We start from the raw sequence: 24573 nt of genomic DNA on the forward strand, positions 1-24573 counted from the left end.
CATGCAAGCCTGGAGCTGCCAGGGGTCATTTTTGCTGCCACATAGAGCAATAGGGCCTAAGAATGAAGCCAAGAATAAAATGAACTAGGACACTATGGGTGACACCAAGAAAGCAAGGGGAGCTAGGGAGCGAGAGAGGGAAGAAGAAAGAAACTGAGTTCTGGTGACGTAACTGGGGCTTAAAACCAAATTTGCCTGAAGGAATCTTCTCCTGGAATTTTTATTTACACCAGTCAATGAATTCCCTTTTGTCTTTTAGCTAATGTGACTTGGGTTTCTGCCGGCTGAAACTGAAGAGTCCTGACTGAATACTGAGAACATGTTTCTACTGTCAGTAACTTAACCTTTACTAACAGATATTTCATTCCAATTGTGGACATGAGCAAATGTATGCGATTCAAAGACATGTCTACCATGCAAATCAGCTGCAGCTCAGGGCAGGAACAAAACCACATTCATGTATTATTTCTTAATTCTAGTCTTAAAAAAAAAAAAAATCGCAAAATGGGACTCTATCACTAAACTTACGTAAGATGTTTCTGAGTCTTGTTAAGGAAGCTTTTCTTATTTTATGATGATATCGCTGGAAAAGATTTTGTTTTCTTAGCAGGCACAGTATTAACCTTCCAGGGACTTGTCAAAAATACCACTTGTTGAGGTTTTATCTTTTGTTGAGGTTTTGTTCTACATCATTCACATACTTATAGGCCAACGTCAAACTTCAATGAATTATGTGAATAAGGTTTCTTCTTATTCGAACACTTTCTCTTCTTTTTTACTCCCAAGATAGATGCTTCTGTCTGCAGGGCTTTAAAAAATCTGCCGGAGAGTTGTTCTGTAGTGTTTATGCATTAAATAAACGTTCTTCATCTGATGCTTTTACCTATGGAACAGCTCAAGCACCATAAATTTATAGCTCCTAAGTCAAATTACTCACCAGTTGTGTAACTCAGCAAAGGCAGCTTTGATCTTCTTCACCGAATTATCCACTTCTTCTTTGATCATGACACGGTATCTAGTTAGGGAAACAGTGCAGCGTTGCAAATCCTTCACTGATTTCTCAATATTTGGGCCTAAAATTAATGTCAAGGAAAAAAATTGTTAAATCTAGCACTTTATCTTTTTTACTTGTGAGCAAAACAACAAAACAGAGCAACTGACTCACCAAAAAAGTGATTTTGTTTTTGCCTTTCAATGGGGGAAAAAAACGTCTGTCAAGAGGATGTTTATAACACAAAGTTTTTTTTAACCCAGAGTGGGTGATTCCCCTGTGGCCCTCTCTGGCTTGGCTGTTTGGGGCACACTTGTCTCCTTTGCTCTCTACCAAGAGGCTTTGATTGTTACGTTCTATTAAAGACAGATTGTGCTGTTGGCTTGCTCTATATACATCGCTCTGCGTGGTTAAAAACTATCAGGGCTTTGGGAGAGGAAAATGACACAAAGAGTGGGAGAGGTACAGCTGAGCTAGACAGAGGGTGGGGCATCAGTGTAGGTGCCCTGGCTCTGGCCCCACCGGCCCTCAGCCAGGCCTGTAATTATAGCAGCAGCACTTAAGGCAGCTCTGTGGGTGCCAACCTTGCCTGATTTCCTGAAACTGTCAGCAGGGCTTACAGATAGTGCAGAGCAAATAGGCAAGTTGTATTTATCCCAACAAGACCATGTTTCTTGGAAGAACGGAAAAAGTTTTCCCTCAAGGGAAGTGAGAAAGTCCATCAAACCAAAGCCAAGGAAATCAGATACAATTGAGGCTGAATGAGAAGAATATTATTTAACCTTTGGGACTCAGAAAGAAAGTGATTTAGCCCCTTTATTTTTAATGCTGGTTATGTATAAAGGATCCCAAAGCTCAAACAATTACAAAAATAGAACATGCCCAACGCTAAACCCTCTTTCAGTGTTATGATGTCTGAAATTTCGAACACAGAGCTTAATTTACACAGGAAGATCGTATCTGAAGGTGACATAACAGCCTCTAAACTCATCTTCACTCAGTGCAACTTAAAGATTTGTCCTTAACAAATATTAGGCCCTTTCAGAATTCATATTTCTGAAAGAGGTCCTGTATTAGATAGCAAGGTAGAAGGTATTAGTGGTGCAAGTTTATCTGTTCCTACAAAAAGAAGAATAGCCACACAGGGGTAGCAGAAAGGAATGTAACCCTAAGTAAAACCAGCTTCCATCGAGTCGACTCTTACTCATGGTGACCCTACATGTGTGAGTAGAACCGTGCTCCATAGAGTTTTCAATGGCTGATGTTTCACAAGTAGATCACGGCACCTCTGGGTGAACTCAAACTTCCAACCTTACGCTTAGCAGCCAAGCGTGTGCAACGTTTGCACCACCCAGGGACTCTATGAGTTGGAGTCAACTTGATGGCATCTGGTTTAAAGTGACTGTAGTTCCCACTTAAACATTCAAGAACTTTGATTAAGATGGAAGGAGCCACATCTACCTAAGTGGGTCACAGAAATATACGCAAATTCATTTGCATCTCTCTTCACTAAGCAGCACCTTTTGAAAAATTTTGTCATTTGGTCACTTTTCTGTGTGTGTAAAATATGTTCAACCATTTGTGCAAAAGAAATCACTTTACCTCTTTTCTTTGCCAACTCATCTGGCTTTATTTCGAGATGAGCTGCAGGGACATTGGACTTAACAGGAGATGTTTTTGCCTTAGGCTTGCTTGGGGTACAAGGCTGCTCAGCTGACCACTGTAGGCCATCTGACCTCTCTGTTGTTCCATGTGTAGGTTTGGGGTTCCCATCTAAGGATAGTTTCTGTTGCAGTGGTCTGTTGCTTTCTGTAAGAAAACACCAAATAATGACTGTGAAGTGAAAAGCTAAAAATACTGAGATACAGTGATGGGGGATGCCACAATTTTTGTTTGTTCCTTTGCATATTGTCAATTACGCCTTTCAAGGTCATATTGTCAATTATGCCTTTCACTACAAACAGTAAAGAAACTGTTTTAAGAGAATCTCCAGAAGATTAGAGACTATACTAGAAAGAGCCCTATACTTGGAGCAGTAAGACCCGGGCTTGTGTTTTGGTTCTGGTAATTTCTTGCAGTGTTCTTGGGCAAGCCACTTAACATCTCTGAGCCTTATGTTACTCATCAGTAACTACCCCAGGAGGTTATTAAGGGCTTACATGAGATGAGGAGATTTTTTTTCTATTCCAGTAAAGACTTCAGCATCTTTAAGTAAGACTTCATATTGAGGCTATAAAAATGAAGACCTCCTATCTCCAATTGCTACATTAATGTCTTGTAATATTTTATTCTGAATTAATGAAGGCAGCAGAGTGATTGGAGATAGGGCAAGAATGAAGTGACAACAGGTCCTGTAATCATTTTATCAAATTTATGAAGGGCTTAAATCAGGAAACATCATCATAACATCTCAACTATATTTAAAATCTAGCGAGTCAGATTCTCTCTGGAGCTTTAATAGATGTGGCAATAAATTAGCAGCATGCTGCTTTTGGTGTCTTCTAAAAGTAGGTTCCTATTTAGTTATTGCTGGAGTGAATTAAACGGTACCTTAGTGGCCTGAAAAGGAAATGTATCAATCTTATATCTTGCTTCATACCAGAGAGTGCTTTGGGCATGAGAAAAGGGAGGCAGCATGCTTTTGAAGGCCAGATTCTTGGAGAAAGCTGGGTTTAATGGAAAGAGTACACGCTTGGATCTGGGAGACCCAAGTTGTGATCTTCCTTATGTCCTGGATGACCTTGTAGGAACCAATTCATTTCTCTGGTATACTTTGGCTTATACTCAAATAGAGCGCAGTGTCATCTCTGTGAAGCCCAGCCTCCTTTCCATATAGTTACCCTAACCCACTTCTCTGTACTCCTGTGGTTGTTATCGTTAGCTGCCATCAAGTCAGCCTCCAACTCAAGGCGACCCGATGAGCAACAGGATCGGACTGTTGTGATCCACATGGTTTACGTGGCTGATTTTCAGAAGCAGATTGCCAGGCCTTTCTTTCTAGTCTGTCCTAGTCCGGAAGCTCTGCTGAAACCTGTTCAGCATCATGCAACACTTAACGTATAATATTTTAACACAAAGCTTCTATGCCTGCACCTCTTCCCTGTCTTGCAGAGGTTACGAACTCCTCAAGTGAAGATACAAATCTGATTCATTTTTGAAGCCTCAGTGCTTGTGTCTGGTTTAATAGATAACTGTAGAATTTTGACTGAATTAAAGTATACTTAAAATGATTTCATAGAAAAGAAAAAAAGAATACCTTCATGCAAAAGAATATGATCTGGGTTCTAGTCAATTTGATTTTAGGCATTAGCCCATTTATCATAAATGTAAATTTGACTCTAGATGAATCCATCATTTATTATCTATATATCAAGAAAGCACCACACACATCTTGTGGGTTTAATGATGAGTAGCTTTTAAAATTTACTTGAAGGGAAATTACAGTACTCATGAAATGTTTAATAAAGGTGGTAAACAAAGTAAGTAAGTACTGGAAACAGCCATTTCCTCCAGCAATGAAAGAGATCTAAATGGTAGTATGCAAGCAATTTTATCTTTATTTAGACTAAAGCAGAACTTCACTGTAGGTAGGGCAGTGGTTGTCAAACTATACTGTGTATGAGTTCCCCTTAGGACTTATTATAAATGAAAATTCCCAGACACCATCTCCAGATATTCTGATTGTACAGTGGGCCCAGGATTCTGCTTCCCAGGTGGTTCTGTTGGAGTGGAGATGGGTGGCTCCACCCACCTTGAGAAACCCTGTTGTAAAAGATGAAAAACTAATTTTATTATGAGTCTATGCATGTTTGTGTTAAAACAATGATTAACTCGAGGATGGTTTCAAGTCCCTCTCCGATCCAGCTGCAGTAGAGATTCAGTCTTGAGATACATTATAGGTTGAGAATCCAAAATACAGTTCATTGTGCATAGTATACTAAGTACATTAGTTTTCTTCTTAAAAATAAGGGAAACCCTAGTGGCACAGTAGTTAAGTGCTATGGCTGCTAATTAAAAGATTGGCAGTTATCCCTCAGGTGCTCCTTGGAAATTCAATAGGGCAGTTCCACTCTGTCCTATAGGGTCAATGTGAGTTGGAACCGACTCAATGACAACAGGTTTGGTTTTTGGTTTGGTATTATAACGTAATGTAAATAAAGACCTTAGAAGAGAGAAAAAATTTTTTTTCTGCTGAAATGCAAAAACATTTCAAATAGAAGACAAGCATGCAAATGGGCATAGGCTCATTAACCTGGAGCTGAAAACATTTTGTTTGTGTATCAGAGAACTGGTGTGTGGGCTATTGGTTCATGTCATCATTTGTTCAAAAAATATTTATTGAGAACTCTAGGTAGCAGTATATTTTTAGGGTCCTGAAAAACTGTCTCATTACTGGTGGAATCACTGAGCACTAGAAAGGTCGGAAATTCTCAAAGATTACTTTGGCATATTTATACAATGGATGTACGGATCTGTCTCCAACTATAGTAAAACTCCAGGGTTCTTTCAGACGCAAATTGATGGAGAGTTACACAGCCATTACAGATTTGTGTTTACTTTGACCACAAATCCTGTTACTTCTACAAACAGAACCATGGGAGTTCTTTCTTAGATACAGTGACTTTCCTCTAAGATTATTTACCAGAAATACTATCAGTTTCCTATCTATCTTGTAAACTCATGAATTTCAATAGCCTGTGGCTGACTGACGGTTGATTCATATAAACCAATGCTTTTCAATAAGGTAGCCACTAGCCACATGTGGCTACCGAACACTTGAAATGTGGCTTGTCCAAATTGAGATATGCTATAAATGTCAGATATACATCAAAATGTGAAGACTTAGTACAAAAAAAATGTAAAATATCTGTCACGGATTGAATTGTGTTCCCAAAAAATATCTGTCAACTTAGCTGGGCCACGAGTCCCAGTACTGTGTGATTGTCTACCATTTCATGTCATTTCCAAATGTGTTGTAAATCCTTTCACTATGATGAAATGAGATGGATTAGTGACAATTACATTGATGAGTACTACAAGACTAGGTAGTGTCTTAAACCAATCTTTTTTGAGATCTAAAAAAGAGAAGTGAGCAGAGAGATGTGGGGACCTCATACCACCAAGAAAGCAGCGCTGGGAACAAAGCATGTTCTTTGGACCTGAGGTTCCTGTGCTGAGATGCTCCCAGACCAAGTGAAGACTGGTGACAAGGACCTTTTCCAGGGCCGACAGAGAAAGCCTTCCCCCAGAGCTGATGCCCTGAATTTGGACTTGTAGGCTACTAGACAGTGAGAGAATAAATTTCTCTTTGTTAAAGCCATCTACTTGTGATATTTTTGTTACAGCAGCACTAGATGACTAAAACAATATCTCTTTAGTAATTTAAAAACATTGATTATAGATCAGTAGAATATAATAGGGTCTAATCTCTGCCTTTTATAGTCTGCCAAGCTTTCTCTTTTAATTTTTTAATCCAGTTATATTTAATTATTAATATTATTGGGTTATGTTTACCATTTGACTCACATCTAGTCTTTCATTCCCTTTTCCTGATTTCTTTTAGATGAATCAAATAATTGTTAGTATTATCTTTTTAGTGATAACTATGTTTTTAGAGGTTCTAAAGATTACAGCATGTAGCACTAATTTATCACAGTGTCTTTTGAATCAACAGTTTACTGCTTCATGTATAATATTAGAACCATACAATAGTATAATTTCAATTACCCACCGTGGTTTTATATTTGACTTGTTGTCAATAAAATATACGACCTGTCATATATTTTACTTCTATATTTGTTTTAAACATCACAACATAGTATTATTTTTACTTTAAACAGTCTTTTAAAGAAATTAAGAAGCCTTTTATTCTCATCCATATATTTAGCATTTTCATGTTTTTCATTTCTTTTGGCAGAACCAAATTTCAATTTGATACAATTTTCATTCAGTCTGAAGAACATCATTTAGCTTGTCTTGTGGTGCAGATCTGCTGTTGATGAATTCTTTCAGCTTTTGTTTATCTGAAGGTATCTAGTTTACCTTCATTTTTGAATGATATTTCCTCTGGATATACAATTATGCTCCCTCGCCCTCATAACTATATAGATGTATTTCTATTTACTTCTGGTCTCTGCTGTTTCTAATGAGAAACCCATTGCTGTCCAGTCGATTCTGACTCCTAACAACCCAATAGGATAGAGTAGAACTGCTCCATAGAGTTTGCAAGGAGCGCCTGGTAGATTCAAACTGCCGACCTTTTGGTTAGCAGTTGAGCTCTTAAACACTATGCCACCAGAAACCATCCTTTATTCATATTTTTGTACCCTATTTGCAATGCATCTTTTTTTCCTCTGGCTGCTTTCAAAATTTTCTTTTAATTTTTGACTTTCAGTAGTTTGATTATGATAGTCTTTGGTTTAAGTTTCTGTGATTTATTCTACTTGGATTTTGCTGAGCTTCTTCTTGGATATGTGGGTTATTTTTCAACAAGTTAAAAAAAAATGTGGCAATTATTTCATCATAAATTCTCCCCCAATTCTCTTTTTTTCTCTCCTTCTGGGATTTCAATTACATATATGTAAGACTGCCTGATATTGTCCCACAGGCCACTGAAGTGCTCTGTGTGTGTGTGTGTGTGTGTGTGTGTGTGTGTGTGTGTGTGTGTTAATGTTTTTCTCTCTGTGCTTCAGTTTGGATAGTTTCTTTTGACCTGTCTTCAAGTTCACTGATCTCTTCTTCCTGACTGTCCGAATTGCTGTTAACCCTTTTGTGCCCAGCGGTACATATAGGGATCATGAACTTTTCAGCCTTTAGAGTTTACTGGGAAGCTGCTGTACCACAAGACAGTGCCTTTATGGCTGTTTGAGGCCGAAGAAACAAGCATGTGCCGCAAATTACTGTTTTTACAGAGCTCGTATGAGGTATCCGAATTATTGGTAGGAGAAATAGAAATTTTGAAAATTTTTATTTGTTACATGTATGTACCAATAGAACCTGGTGGGGACTCTGGGGTATAATTATTGGTATTTCATAGTACCACTAAACTCTTAGGGTAGGCTTGTGGGAGGTGGTGAGGAAAAAAAAAAAAAATCCATACTACCTACCTAAAATGCAGTCACACTCAATGATTCTGAATGCTTCCATTAATGAAACCCATGGTATCAACCAAAAATACAAAGCAGAAAATAACTGGGTCATAAAAGGGTTAAGTATATCTGATGACTTAGAAATTTTCCTTTTCAGATATTGTAATTTTTAGTTCTAGCGTTTCCATTTGATTCTTTTTGTAGTTTCCATCTCTCTCATGAAATTCCCCTTATCTTCATCCATTATATCTATCTTTTTTAGTAAAAAATTTTTAGCATATTTATAATTAGTGTTGTTGTCTACTAATTCCAACATCTGGGTTATGTATGGGTCTGCTTCTAATGACTAGATTTTCTCTTGATTATAGGTCACAGGTCTAGTAACTTTTTAAACTGGTTAACAAACATTGTGGATGGCTCACTGAGAAATTCGTTTGCTCTGAATCTAGTAATTCCCCTTCTAAGAACATATGCCAAGGAAATAATTATAGTTATTCATAAAGATATATACACAAGAGGCACTCTCTATAATATTGCTTATAATTACAAGCCAATGGACAATAGTTTAGGAATAGTTAAAAGAAATGTGGCCGATTTGCAAAAATACAATGTAACCATTAAAACCAATGCTATGAGGTAATATGCATAATGCCATATTAAATGAAGAATACGAAAGTTTACATACTGTACAATATGATTTTTGCAAAAAAGAATCCCATATATCTGTGCATTTAAAAAAATTAAAAAAAAAATGAAAGTTAACAGTGAAGTTGCTAGAAGGTAGGATTATTTTATTTTCTTCCTTAAACCTTCCTATAGTTTTCACATTTCCTCAATTATTATAAAGTCCTATACTTTTCAAATTTCCTTGATTATTAGATTGTCCTTTAAAACCAGAAATACAAACTCCATAATTATCTTTAAAAACCAACACTATAATTAAAAAAAATTTAATTAACCTAAACTCCTCCATGTATTTTATCACTAATAATTCAACAGAGACCATGAGAAAGGTTTGTTCTTTCAGGAAAAAAAATAAACATTTGAGTGCCTATAATGTCGTTATTGTTCTAGGCACTAGAAATACAATAGAGTTGCAAGACAGACATGGTCCCTACCTTTATAGAACTTAGAGTCTAATAGGGAAGCATATCTAACCAAAACTTTACACAAATATAAAATTGCCAACTGTGGTAAGTGTTATGAAAGAACAGTACAAAGTGTCCTGAAATCTTTAACTGGCATATTTAATGCAGGGATATCAAGAAAGAATTTCCTGAGGAAGCAACGCCCAAGCTGAGATCTGAAAACTCAGTTAGAAATAACCAGAAGAAGAGGGCAAGGAATTGTATCTCAGGCAGGGCGGGCAGAATTTGAGGCAGAGGAAGCCCAGCGTGCTAGTTATCAAGTTATTGTCTCTCAGCTTCAAATCCACATTTCTTAGCCCTACTTTGTGATACTGGGGATGTATTCTGTAAATAATTCTCTCCTGCCAGATAGCAGAATGTTAGCTTCATCAGTAGAAGGCAACCCCGTAACGCAGTAAGGACAGGAATACACTGCTCTTCCATGTTCTAGTCCTCTACCGTTACTATTACTCAGGGTAAGGGGAGGCCAGAAACCATACAGAAGAGCTTCAGCTGCACCCTCATGTCATTGCCTCCCCATGGGCAGTTGTTCTGAGCTGCTCCAGTCTCTCCGCACCCTTGGCAATGGCAGACCTCTTCTACAGATCAGCTCAGTCCATGCCCTTGGATACCTCTACCAGTTCTTAGTTTTTGCCTAATCTTCCTCAGTCTGAAGATGGTAGCAGCTCTCTTACTACTTCTAGATCCCTTAAAGTCTTTTACTCTTTTTAGTAATTAACCATTTCATACTGTTTAGTTAGAAATGCTTTATATTGCATTTTTCTTGTTCAAGTAACCAGCATGGTTTCTGTCTCCTAACTTGACCCTGAATGATATGCGTGGTCAGTATGAGGGACTGAAAGGAGACCAGTGTGGCTGGAGCAGGGAGAGCAAGAAGGGAGCATGCCAAGCAAGGAGGCTGGGGAGGGACACAGGAGCCTGTCTATTTGGGTATGTCGGCCAGGATAAGAGTTTTGGTCTTTACCCTAACAGGTAAGATTGTGTTTTTAAAAGATTACAGGATAGAGAATGATTTAGAAGGTAACAAGAGTAAATGCAGACAGATTAATGAGTAGACTACTATAGCAGGCAAGAGAGGATGGTGGTTTTGATAGGAACGCAGAGGGAAAGGCGGTGAGAAATGGATGAATTCTAGGAATATTTATATATGAAAACCAACAGGACTTGGTGATGAATTGGACACAGGTGGGTGACAGAGAGGGTGATATCATGATCGATGCCTAGATTTCTGGCTTATACAACTGGATAGATGGGGCACTAAGGTGGAGAATACTATAAGAGAGCTAAGACTGGGAGGGGAGATCATGAGTTTGCTTCGAGTGTTGTCTGAGGTGCTTTGAAACGTCAAAGTAAAAAGGTTCACTTAGAGGCTGGACTTCAAAGGGTAGCCAGGACTGGAAAGATGAGTTTGTGAGCCATCTTACATAATTAAAGCTAGGGTATGGTTGAAAGGAGCTAAGGAAAGACTACAGCTTTTATATGAGAGAGGACTGAGGATCAACTAAGCCTTGATGGGAAACACTGGCTGTGTAGTGGTTAAGAGCTATGGCTGCTAACCAAAAGGCTGGCAGTTTGAATCCACCAGGTGCTCCTTGGAACCCATATGGGGCAGTTCTACTCTGTCCTACAGGGTTGCTATGAGTTGGAATCGACTCCATGGCAAGGGGTTTGGGTTTTTGGTGTTTAAGCCTTGATGGGAGCTCTGGTGGCACAGTGGTTAAAGCACTCGGTTGTTAACCAAAAGGTCAGCAATTTGAATCCACCAGCCACTCCATGGAAGAAAGATGTGGCAGTCTGCTTCCGTAAAGATTTATAACCTTGGAAACCCTATGGGGAAGTTCTACTCTGTCCTACAGGGTCGCCAACCAACTCAACAGCAATGGTTATAGCCTTGATGGGCTTCAACAATTAGCAGACAGGTAGAGAAGAATGACCCTCAAATGACACAGAGAAGAAGCAGTAAAAACAGGAAAATCAGGGAAGTGTCAATGTCACAGAGATCAAAGGGAAAAGGTAGAATAGTTAAGGAGAGAGTGCTCAACAATGTTCAATGTTGCTGAACAGAGAAGTTAAAGTAAGGATTAAAAAAGGTCTACTAGATTCAGTAATATGGAGATCACTGGTAAACTTACTGAGAGCAGTTTCTGTGGAGCGATGGGCTGTAAATCTTAACAGGTTGATGACTGAGAGAGAGATGAGGAAATGTGAGTAAAGACAACTCGCTGAAGATGTTACAGAGTAATGGTCTAGTGATGAAGATTAAGAAAACCCTTTTCACATTACAATTATTATACATTCTGATTTGCATTCATTTCATCATTCTTCTGTCTCTACATGATAGGGTAATAACAGATATTCAGAGAACCAATAACTTTGGAACACAGGCCAAAACAAACAGGTTTATTTAGCAGACATCACGTCAGTCCTGCCTTTTTATAACTTCTTTATCAAATACAAGTTAAGTTTATTATTTCATTGAAGCCTATGGAAACTTGATCTGCTCAGTGGGCATGAAACTGGTGGCTCTCAGATTGGAAACAAATCTCTCGGTTTTGTTTACACTGTTTTACATGGTCTCAGGCATCATTACTACCTTCATAGGTTTATTTACATTGAAAGATAATAGACAATAAAGTAAATGTATTAGCCTGTCAATGACACAAGGTATGCATGTTAACTTGATTTGTTTCATTGTCTTATTTCCCTGAAAAATAGGCATAATTCATTCTTATTGCATTTTAATAGAGACATTCAAATCTTTGTTCAAAACTTTTAAAAATTTAAAAAAAAAACTCTTGTTCTTTTAAGGAACACATTCCATTTAATTAAGTCTGCCTGTAACTTAAATCATTTGAACAAGGTTATGAGTGGGAAGTTTTATGAAGGCATCAGCTAGTCAGAGATGAGTAGTTTCTGCTGCAGTGGTTTTCAAATGAAGAGGCGAAGGGAGGAGCTCTGGGTTTCACTCTATTCAGGTGACAGGAAAATACCTAAGGGGTTTTATGTTTCCCACGCCCTCATGTCACTACAGCCTGTCTCTGTTTCTTTGCCTCATCACACACAGGGAAAGGAAGCAAGGCGCTAAATCAAAGAAAATATAATCTAATGCTTCCTTAATATCACCTGGAACAATTCAGACACTGTGCTGCTTGAAGCTGAGGTTAAGACTGAATTTAAGACCAAGTATTTAGATGCTAAAACAATAATTAAGGAGGAGTGAGAATAATGATAAAGTGTACCTTCTGTGCTTTAAAATATCAGCTTTGAAAATGGATGCTCATATAATGCACTTAATGCCAACTGTATATATTAATAAAGTATTATATCTTTAATTATAGCTTCATGGTTATTACTCTCCAGGGGCTTTAACTGAGATTCTTAAAGTTCAGATGAAACATTGGCTTGCTCAGACCACCATAACCTGCCGTGGGAAGACCTGAACTGAAGCATCTGGGTCTGTTTAAATGTCTCCTCTTCAGATACTCAGGTCATGTTATCGCCTTACTGAAGTCACTGCACCTCCTGTTGCTCCTCCCCTGGTCACTCTCCCACTTGCTGCCTTCACAATATTTATCATTATCTATAATTATCCTGGTAACTCACTTGTATTCTGGTTTATTATCCATCCCCTTCTCATACATCCAAAATAGAATATAAACCTCATGGGGCAAAAGCCTTGTTGTCTTGTTCATGTCCCCTAGAAGAATTCCTGGTACATTTAGCTGATTAAAATATTTACCAAATGGATAAATCAATGATTTGAGGGGTTCCTATGTGCCTAATGTTATGCCAATCGCTTTATATATCTCTTTTACTGTTCACCACAACCTTGTAAGGTATGAGTTCTATTTTCTATTTTGCTGGCGAAGAAACTAAGACACAGAGGGTTAACTTGTCCAGGATCGCATAGCTACTAAGTGATGAGGCCAAGATTTGAAACCAAACATGTCTAATATAAAGCCCTTGTTCTTAGCTACTATATTATATTGCTTCCATTTGAGAACTGGGAGCACAGAAATCCTGGAATATACACATTTGGCTTTACTATTAAAGTTCTAAGCTAGCTGCTTTCTTCTTGCTGATCTTTTCTAATCCTTCAGTCCAGCATAAGGCTTAGAGAAGCTGCGGAGATAATCTTGAAGCTAGGACCAAAAGTAGCCTAAAAAAGTTCCTTGGAAACCCTATAGGGAACTCATACCATAAAGATACTGTGAAAGAGTCTGGTGGATTTTTTGTACAGGAAGCACAAATGAGGGACGAGCAGACAATATTCTAAAATAACAAGACCCCGGTTTTCTGACATTTGGTGTACTTCAGTGTGAGAATGAGAAGGCAGTTCCGTGCCAGTGTCATGCTGGAACATAAGATCTGCACTGTAAAGGTAAAATGACAGGACTGGTCCTGTTCTTTGATAAAGGGCAGATTGTGAAGTCAGGTTGGACGAGGTCAGCAAATCCAGCGTGGCACCCTCTGTTTGCAAAAATAACAGGTAAGAGAAGATCTGGCTTCCCAGGATCCTTTACAAGATGAAGGAATGTAGAGAAAGCCTGCTGGGGCCAACAAGAGGACATGAAGACAAGTGAAAACCCCATCCCAAAGTTTATATCAATGAAGATCCTAGTGGCCAACAATCCTGCTCCTTTCCTACTCAATGAGAACTGTGCCCAGTGGAGGAAAGACAATAGACAATTCTGAATTCCTATTTTTGTTTACACTGAGATAAGCACCTACATGCTTCAGCAAAACATGGCAACTCACGGTGACCCTGTACGCAATGGAATGAAACGCTGCACCACCCCCATGCTTGGTTGCGGATCGGGTCACTGTGATCCATACAAACGGTTTTCACTGGCTCGTATTCCGAAGTAGATTGCCAGGCCTCTCTTGCTGGTTTGTCTTAGTCTGAAAGCTCCCCTGAAACCTGTCCGGCAACATACAAGCCTCCGCTGATGGGGGTGGTGGCTGTGCATGAGATGCATTTGTGAAAACTGACCCTAAAAGATCATAATGTGCGTTAGACATTCAGATGGAGCCCTGGCAATACAAATTATCTTTAGCATTACTTTTAGTAAAAATACATCTTGATTTACTCCTTGTCTAACTTCGTATGTGGATCCAGGATGATCTTAATTGGCTTATGTAAAGGATTTAGTTTGAGCTGATATTAAAAATACTGAAATAAAGGAAAAACCACTCCAAGGCTTAAAGAAGTAATTTTGTACTAAGTTTAAACCAAACACCCAAACTTCTAGCTCCATGCCGACACGCAGCCTTGTCCCACTTGACAGAGCTATATTTACAGCCTGAATGGTGATGCCTTTGGTGGTTATTTTTCATGTGGGAAGTCACACTAACACCCCTGAACCACCTGCATCTGTCTTAAAGCTAACTCTTCCCCTACCAGAAAATGATTCTGTTTAAGACTTAAAAAGAGAGATCCTGAATGTCAAGGTGTTATGAAAAGATAAAACACGCGCTGCACGTGTTCACAACCTGCTGCCCAGCTGGGCGTTCAGAGCAGGCTCTCTTGAGCCAGTTTCCTTATTGGAAAGCTTGATAAATGTTCTACTGCTGGTAGGCTGGAAGTTTCTTTTAGGCTCATAATGAGAACCCATTCAAGGACAGAATATCATTATATTCCTTTGTTATTATCACTTTTCCCTAATTTTTCAATCATACATTTTTTGGAAGTTAAAGGGCCAATGTTTTTAGCAGAAACTCTTGAATGTATGCATAAAATTACATGGATTTGAGTCAGGCTTTTCTAAACTACAGAGAGTTGCTCTAAGTGTGTGGACTATCTTCTTAGCTCTGTCACTAAGAGATATGGCTCCTTGGTTTCTTGACCTATAAAATGCAGGGGCAGGCTAGAGGGTTACTCCCATCCGTTCTAGTCCCAATGTTCTACTCAAAATGAGGTGCAGAGTGTCTACGCCTTACACTCCTCTGTGAAATACTGAATAGAGTTCTCAGGATTTTCAATAGATCATACAGGCATTTTAAAGACATTTGACATCGGCCATCAATCTCCTAATGAACCTTTATTTTAGAAGGAAAAACCTAACTGATTTTGGGGTTTTTTTTTTTTAGTTACAATCTCATTTTAAAATTAATGATCATAATAAGTGGGCTCCTAATGAACTTAACGGTCAACCAGAGAATTCATTTCCTTTAGCAAGTACATCCAATAGCCTTCTATTATCATCATTTATTCTTTAACAGAAAAATTTACATGAAGCACACAGATATGTACTGAATCAGCAACATTACCAAGTAATACTGACATATCTCAATGCCTTCATGCTAAACTTTCAAAACTGAAGGGATGGCTATTTAGATAATGCAGGATTCTTCAGAAAGTTTCATGCTAATGTTTACAAAAGCCCTTTGTACAGGGAACTCCCCTGATGGGCACTTAACTTTCAAGGCAGCTACCTACTGTGAAGCGAAGTGCCTCTATACTGAATTTGCTCTAATGTCATACACTTGATAGAGTTACTGAAATTGTTTTAAGAAGAAGGTTTAAATTATAAGTAAATGAACAAATAATACGAGCTAGGCTTTTAGTCTGTGATTGATATCAAAACAACTTGAGTAATTAGATTTTGAAAGTAATTCACATGAAAGCAATAACAAGTAAAGTTGGGAATCTGCCACTCCATTATTTAATTTCTTTCTCCTGACCTGGCTATAAATCAAAACATTCTCAAAACCATAGGCATAATAAAAATTGAAATAAAAAAATTACTGGAGAATTCAGTTTCAAAACAGAAATGGGTTATTTTTGTTGTTGTCATTGTTTGGTTTTAAGAAACCATCATGTAGTAAGGATTAATCTGAATTACAGCCCTCACTATTAATGAAGTTGTTAGAAAATGTGTTTATGGAAGAAAATTAGTGCTTTGTGAGCAACTGAGGAACTTGCTCGTGTGCTACACAGCATGTTAGTCATTTAATGCGCACTGCATCCTGGATTTGGTATGTGTCACCATTCGATTTTCTGTTTGCACCTCTGTCTCCTCTGCTAGACTGAACTCTTCCTGGGCAGGTACCGTGTGTATTTATCTTCAGTTTTTCAGAGGATAGTACTGCCTCATACACTGTAGGTGTACAAAATACAAGAGTGTTCAGTAAAGTTCTTCCTACTTCTTTCTAACCCTCCAATTCCTCTTCACCTCCACAGGTCTACTGATCCTTCAGTACCCATTGCTCCATAAAATCTTCCTGGATCGCCCTGCCAAATGCGGTATCTCCTTTCCCCAAACCGTAAACTCACCAGTGTACCCACAGCCATCTCTTCAATGATATCAGACTGCGACTCCCTCAGGGCCTAGACTACTCCTCATCCTTTTCTGAATCTACTGTGGCATCTAGCACAGTGCTTTGAATGTGAGGGGGGTTTTAAAAGAAAAAAAACCACTGATTCAGTAAAGTCAAGATTTTGTAACTAGAAGGAGACCTCTGGGGATCACCTGGTACAGTGGTTCTCACTGACACAGCTCCCACATCTTAGGAGGTGGTTTGAAAAACTGAGCCAGCATTTTTTAAACTTTTAAAAATGATTGTGTGTGTGTCGTGGCGGGGGGCGAGGGCAGATAACAACCACAGGACTGTCCTGCACAATGAAGAACTGCCCTGTGTCCTGAAGTTTCTCATGTCCTCCTGGATACTCAGGATTATTTTAAAAATTATAATTAAGTGAGTAAACCTACCTATGAACGTGAAGTATTCTTTGTACAGTTTTACTATAACTTACTATGTGAATTAAGTGATGACTACTTATGCTGAAGGACCCCGGTGGCATAGTGGTTAAAGTGATCGATAGCTAACTGAAAGGCCAGCGGTTCAAAACCACTAGCTGCTCCATGGGAGAAAGATGTGACCATCTGCTTCCCATGAGATTTACGGCCTTGGAAATCCTGTGGGGTCTCTATAACTCTGAATCAACTCAAAGACAGTTTTGGTTTGGTACTTATGGTATTTAGAACTTTCCCAAGAGTTTTCCACTGCTTGGAAAATCACACCACTAGTCACACTAGCAGTCATGGTATCTGAGCTGACAACCAACATCCCTGTGTCAGTCTGCACTTGTAGTGGTCCCATTCACAGCGACTCCATGTATAAAACAAAACCCGTTGCCATTGAGTCAATTCCGACTCATATTGACCCTGCAGGACAGAGTAGAACTGCCCTGTAGAGTTTCCAAGCAGTGGCTGGTGGATTTGAACTGCCAGCCTTTTGGTTACCAGCCAAACTCTTAACCACTGCGTCACCAGGGCTCTGATTCCATGCATATATACATATAAATACACTTATTTGGATCTTACTTCAAATGTCAAATATAAAGACACAATGTCCACAATATCCAGTTGACTACTGTCTGACGTCTAAGTGCAAAGCGATTCCTTGAAAGTGGATGTGAACATATGGCCACTTTATTAGGTCTTCTATTTTAGTTATTCCTTAACTTCCTATATTTTTATTTTATTGAAATTCTGCTTCTAGCTAGGTTACATTACTTACAAATTTTATTTTAGGATTTGTTATAAAAATGGGGCATTGGTTTAGATAGTGCTGAGAATCACTTATCTAGTAGATTCCAGTAGTTACCTTATTTTCAAAAAGGAGAAATGAAACACTAGACATGAAATGTTGTACCCAAGCGATACAGTTGATTAGGAAACAGGCTTTTGTAGATTAATTCATGTACAGCTATGGCACAAATAATTAATATTCTTGATCCTAACACCCTGGGAGATTATGTTCTGTCACATAATATAAAATACCAGGAAGTTAAAATAATTTTGTCCCCTCTTTAGAAAAGGAAACCATTTAATAATATTTCCTTTTGTCACCTATTACCCATACTTATCACAGGTAAATTCCAGCAAAGGGGCTATAAAGAGAATTTCTTTCAACAGGAATTTCCATTTTCCTGAAAATCCTACTACAGACTGTTGCTGTCAGGTGCTGTCGAGTCAATTTCAACTCAGAGAAACCCGACGTGACGGAGTAAACTGCCCCACAGAGTTTTCTAAGCTGTAGTTTTTATGGGAGCAGATTGCCAGGTCATTTTCCTCTGGAGCTGCTGAGTGGGTTGGAACTGCCAACTCTTGGGTTTGCAGTTGAGTGCTTAACTGTTGCACCACCACAGATCCTTAATACAGACTAGAAGTGTGTTTTTTAGAAAAACACTGAGTTTTTTAGCCCTGACTTAGTGCAGGGCTGGGTCGAGCATTTATTCTTTGGCCTCAGTGTATTAGCAGAAGGCCCAGTTACACCCTCCCTCACCTCCCCTGGGCGTGTCCTGGCCAGACTGTCTGAATCCACACAGCACACTGTAGAACAACTCTTCACTTCCAACACTATCAACAGCACCATCTGCTGCATCCTTTTCTTCTTTGGCATCCTAAGCAATTTTACTTAGGAATTACTTACCTGTGACCCCACGAAGTGCCTTTGAAGGATCCTCGAGTATTGAGATCTTTTTCTCACGCAGGAGAACAACAGGTTTTTCGTTGGCAGAGTCAGTGGACGAGCTGTCCTTCTCATAGCTGGGTGTGTGGCCATTTTGTATCTGTGGCACCTGTGGTTGCAGGGGCCCCCCTTCCGGCCTCTCTGTCTTGTCTTTAGCCTCTTTGTTACCTTGATGCTGCTTAGACTTGCTTCTTTTTCTTTTATTGTTCTAGAATGAGAAACAAAGGAGAAGATACTATTATTCAGCTCAGACCCTTTAAATAAAAGGTGAAACATGGAGATCAAAATAAGATCTGTTACCTTTTTTTTTTTGTTTTGCTTTCTGGCTGTTTTAATATAATGGATAAAAACACCTTCATTACTCATCATCTGAATTGCATAATTTAAATATCTTCTTTCTACAATAAGTTGTATCAACTTTTACATCATAAACATAGTAAGCAAAAAGGCTCTCTTAAAAGGAAAAACTGGCAAGGAATGGCTTTAATAGCTGAGACATGATTTCGGAAAATTGAGACTCCTCCTATGTGAATGGTAATACAAGGGTAAGTAAAAAATTATTGCTACAAAATCATAGACATCTTTATTAAATAAAAATACCAAAATGTGAAGTTATTGTTTCTCGACATATCCTCCATCTAGGTCTATACACTTCTGAAGGTGGTGTTTCTATCTCTCCAGCCCTTCCGTGAAGAATTCTGCACTCTTCGATTTACCTACTTTTAAATGTTCTTTGAGTTTTAGGAACAAAAGAAGTCGAAGGAGCAAGATCAGGGCTCTGCGGTGGACAGGGTAAGGTTTTCCAACAAAATTCTCATAGGACAGTTCTTGTTACCCTCAAAGAATAAGCAGGTGCATTGTCGTCACGGAAAAAAATTCCTCAGCTTAACTTTCTTGGCCTTTTTTTCACCAATGTAGTTTTCTCAATTTTCTTAAAACTTCTTCATAATAAGCCCCCATGATCATCCTGTGCCCTTCAAGAAAATCTATCAAGACTACCCCCTTGGAGTCCCAAAACCAGTTGCCATAACCTTCTGAGCAGTCTTCTCTCACTTGGCTCATCTTTGAGGTCTTCCCAACCTTCCTTAAAATGCTCGATCCATCTAAAAACTGTTGTTTTACGTGGGGCAGCATTCCCATAAACTTGTCGCAAAGCTTCAGTGATTTGGGAAGATAGCCACTTGAGTTTTGTTAAAAATCTGGTATTAGCCCTGACCTCAAAATCATTTTTTTCCATGGCACACAAAAAAATTTTTTTTTTTTAAGGCACTCTAATGAAATTAAGACAAGTGTATTACTGAGAGAATTTGTCTGCAGCCATCTACTGATCAGAGAGACATGTTTAAACACCTTTTGTTTGGAATAAACCCATGCATGTATGAACTGGAACCCTAGTAGCAATACTTTTTGACACCCTTCTATGGTAAAACCTTGTGCTAACTGCCCATTCATTGGAGGCTGGCTCTGGTTTCTTAAAGTGGAGATGGTGGGGGTGGGGAGGACACTAAGGTTCCTACCATCTCTGAAGGAGGGCAGATAAAACTGAGGCGTGGTAGGAAAAAGGCAGGCAACTCCTTGCAAAATGAGGAATCAGAAGGTAGGTCTCCAAAGTCCATATTGACTCTATCAAAAGGGTGCTAACTAACCAGGAGATTCCTGGAATTTCTGCCACTGTCCAGAGAGTTCCAGGCAACCACAGAGGCCATAATCATCCCCATCAATATTTAAACTGGAGCAGACAACTAGGTAATGCCAAATTGATCCGGATGCACGTACATTTGGGTTGTGCAGCCTGACTCCTGGGTCTCTCAGTGCTAGCTGCAAAACTTTATAAGGCTTCATTTTATTTATCTGGAAATAACATGTAATGGTTAAGACTGTATGTCAACTTGGCTGGGCCATGATCCTCAGTGATTTGACAGTCATATGATGGTGTGATCACTTCCATGATGAGATTTGATATTATGTGATCACTTCCATGATGGGATCTGCTGTGAGTAGCCAATCAGTTGAAAGGAAGTTTCCTTGGGCATGTGGACTGCAATGAATATAAATAGATATTTTGGCAAAGCTTGTGGCTTTCTGCTTGCTCTAGATCCTGCAGCAGGCTCCTATTCATCTGATCTCTGGTTCTTGGGACTTGAGCTAGCAGCTTACCTGTGGTCTTGCCTGTTGATCTTTGGGATTCGTCGATCTTCACAGACTGTGAACAAGAGCCCTGTTCTCCAACCTGCTGATCTTGGATTTGCCAGCCCCTGTGGCTAAATGCATCAGACTTGGGACATTCCAGCCTCTACAACCACATGAGCCGTTGCTTGATATAAATCTATCTAAATGCATATTTACACGCTTTACTGGTTTTGCTTCTCTAGAGAACCCAACCTAAGACATAACATGACCCTGCATTTTAGACAACTACAAATTTTTAGACCCCACTTATCACAATATGGCAGAGTTTTAATGTATCTCTCCTAAAATGTTCAATGGTGAATATATCATAATATAATGGGAAATTAAGAAGACACTGTTCCATATTATGTGGTATGCTTTACTTGACTTTGGTTTTGCACCTGGGTGATAGTATGTTTAACAAACAAACAAAAAAAAAAAATTTTTTTTTTTTTTTTTATGGTACAGGCCCATAATCCATCAGAACAGATGCCTGACCCATCAGGACAGACCCGAACCTCCTGCTGAATCCATGAGTACCAGCTAAAAATCAGCCCTGGCTTTAACCTTTCAACACAGTTTGAAAAGAAATAAAAAGCAGTTGTTAATCCTCCTCCCAGTCCTTTTCTTTTCCTTTCGAATCATAGGCCTTAAGTAAGTGCTGCTCTGGGTGCCAGAGGTGCATTCACCAGTGAGGGAAAGGGCTAGCAGTGCCCACTCCCATGGTACCCCCGTTGGCTTCTGGTTTTCAAGCCCTGTGTCTACTGGACTGGGGAGACTGGTTTCCTACTGAACCTCTGAGAGAGACACTAAGTAATGAGTTGGGTCTGCAGCTGCTTTCTGCTCTTTTTTCACATCAGGCAAATGTAATACACAAACCGCACATCTGAAACATTTCCACGTAAGTGTAAATACTTCCTTTCGATCACCTGCAAATTATCTTCACCTCTCAGTGAAGCTTGGGAAGCTATGGTTAAAGATAAGCAGAGATTGTCAAAGATGGTGGCATACAAAGGTTAAAAAAAACTCATAATTCTTATTATTCTACATGAAACTAAAACCGCAAAAAACTATATACTAGGAACTAAAAAAAAAAAAAAATTCTACATGAAAATAAAACCCAAAAAAACTATATACTAAAAAAAAAAAAACACTAGGAACTAAAAAAAAAAAATTTTTTTTTTTTTTTGTTGGAACTAGGATTTTTTTTTTTTAGGAGGGGAAAAAAGGGGAAAGGATGATTCTGGCAATTTCAGTAATCTCAGGATTTTATGAAATACACCTTTTCGTGTTTGTTCAAAATCTGTTTCTCAGACCTGTGATCTTCCCTCCTGGGAAAGAATGGGCTGGGATTGTAGACCCTTGGATACCCACAACACATGGCCTTGCTGGGTTAGAGTGGACTAGGTGGGACAGTTACTGTGGAAAGAGAAGCAGGCTTTTTATGACAGTCATGAAACAGACTTCAGGCCAAGGACAAAAGGCAAGCCATGGCAACGGGAGCTGGTGAGCGTGCTCGCAGGGTCAGGAAGTGTGTGTGCTGACATGAGAGAACCAGTACATACTAGGATACAGGCACATTCCACAGGTGCCCCTAAGTCAAAACTCTTCATGACTACAGAAAAAAAGCAAAATACTTTGAGCAGGGCAAAGCAAAATCTCCATGCCGTCTTTTCTCAAAGAGTAGTCTACCAGTGTTCTCAAGAAGGCAAAATAAGTCCTTTACTTACTATGGTTTTAAGGTTATTTTTTTTTCCTTTACTTACTATGGTTTTAAGGCATTTTTTTTTTTTCCTTTAGTAAAGATCTAATTTAAAAAAAAAAAAAATTAGGACTCAGCAAAATAGTGTCTTAGGGCAGCCTTGGACAGATTCTTTCAGTTGGAAAAACATGAGAAATGTATTTAGAGCTTTTCAAGTGTCTTTAAAACACTCCTTAATTTCTGCCTTTGTGCTACAGGATATGTTCAGGGAAGTTAATGTCTTGAATCCTTTGAATTCTCCAGCTGGGGCCCCTTAATACTTACACACACAGAACAACAACAACAAGTAATTCTCAGGCTTCTTAAGCACACCTGGTAGTTAAAAACACTGAACAGAAAGCAAGGGCATTAGTAGTGACAGTGGCTGGTAATTTAAGAGTCATGAATTTGGAAGCTTTCTGGGTTTTCATATTAACATATTCGAAAGAAGCATAAAATTGGCAGCCTTGTTAAAATGATAACAACTATGAAGGCTTTGGTCGAAGATGTTACTAATTTACAATCAATATTAATCTTACCTTCTTTTTTCCTGTCATATTCCACTCTTTTAGAACTTGAATTGCACTGCCTAGACAAAGACAAAGAATCTTCAACATATATTCATATAATAAAAGACCATACAAAATTCATCTCTGTCTTTCCATCTTGGTAGCAATTTTTTTTACCTTTTCATTTGTTTTGATACATCCTACCTTAATAAAAACGCCAGTTTCATTTCCTATTTCCCAGATTTTCATTTAATTCACTGCATGATCTCGGTTTTATCAAAAAATTAAGCCCTACTACATGGAGCTTACTTCTTTATCATTATACTGTCTCAGAGAAAATGAAATGTATCTTGAGAATTTTCTGATAGTTTCATTGCCATAGGTAGAATTAAAATTGTTCTGTTTGATATGTGAATAAAAATACCAATGATTATCTGGACCAAACATGGGATTTTGAATGTTATTAACCACGTGAATCGTGGCTTTCTGTTTGACCATTCCTGCTCTTTGTACGCCTCTACTCATTATGTCCACAACTTGTAGGATGTTAGGGAGGACAGATTATATGATGCTCAGCTCTAGTCACCATGGACAGGGATGGAATGTGGTCTCCACAAGGCTTGCACTTTCTAGTAAAAGAAGTTCATCAAAAGACAAGTTTCGTCCATGTTCTGTCAAATCCCATTGATATACATATCTGGAACTGCACTGATTCTGCTTAACCTGGTTAAGCTATAAAACATTTTTAAAGAAATGTTTAATCACTGGTCAGCTACAATAAATGTTTCCACATAGTCTAACAAAGTTCATTCATTTGTTCCAACTGCGCTGATTCTAAAAGAGGGTTAGTGTTTAAAATGTATTTTTTTTTAACAATGTTAAGCATTCCCAATACAATCTTATTATGCTAATAGCTCTCTACAAGGAGTGTGTTGCCTAAACAAAAATAAAGTTCAGGCTGGTCTTTATTTATCACAAATTTCAAATTAGTAGGGTCCCAATTATTGAATCTACTGTCACTGTTAGATAAGCAGAAGGCCATATTGCTTTGACTAATGTTCAGACAGGCTAATTACTCCTATTTATTCAAAGGTTCCAACTCAATGCCTCTCTTAGACTTGTTTGAGTTGCATGGACTTGAAATAAGGTTGCACTTAAAAGTAAGCTATAATTCAGGCTTTTTATTAACTAGGCTGATCTTTCCTCTAATTTGCCCCAAGAATTAATGTTTCTCAGTACTTTCCTTTCAAAGACCTTTAGGAAGTCACTTCTATTATGTTTCCCAGTAAGTCATTCCAATGGTTAACAATCATTAGGGTAGTTCTTATTTATAGCCAAGTTTCTGCTTTTTAAGTAAAATTCAATTTAAAAAAATATTAAAATACTGTTCTCTTTAATAAGAAAAAGGAGATGAGTTGCTTATTGCTTTCTCAATTGTAACAGTCAATCA

The 24573-nt window shown here is 38.5% G+C and overlaps 1 protein-coding gene across 5 annotated transcripts in view; it reads right to left on the reverse strand.

The window, feature by feature from the left end:
* Nucleotides 1-24573, reverse strand: part of SPATS2L (spermatogenesis associated serine rich 2 like) — a 187462-nt gene that overhangs the window by 40296 nt on the left and 122593 nt on the right. For 4 of the 5 annotated variants that reach the window (XM_064286845.1, XM_064286844.1, XM_064286847.1 and 1 more), the window contains 4 exons: nt 23154-23203; nt 18666-18912; nt 2594-2800; nt 938-1073 (listed from right to left, as the gene is read on the reverse strand). In XM_064286845.1, coding sequence (XP_064142915.1) covers nt 938-1073; nt 2594-2800; nt 18666-18912; nt 23154-23203 — 640 coding nt within the window. The remainder of the gene's footprint in view (nt 1-937; nt 1074-2593; nt 2801-18665; nt 18913-23153; nt 23204-24573) is intronic. The other variant, XM_064286846.1, reaches the window with a different exon arrangement.

This window comes from Loxodonta africana, chromosome 6 (genome assembly GCF_030014295.1).
Source record: "Loxodonta africana isolate mLoxAfr1 chromosome 6, mLoxAfr1.hap2, whole genome shotgun sequence".
Classification (NCBI taxonomy): domain Eukaryota; kingdom Metazoa; phylum Chordata; class Mammalia; order Proboscidea; family Elephantidae; genus Loxodonta; species Loxodonta africana.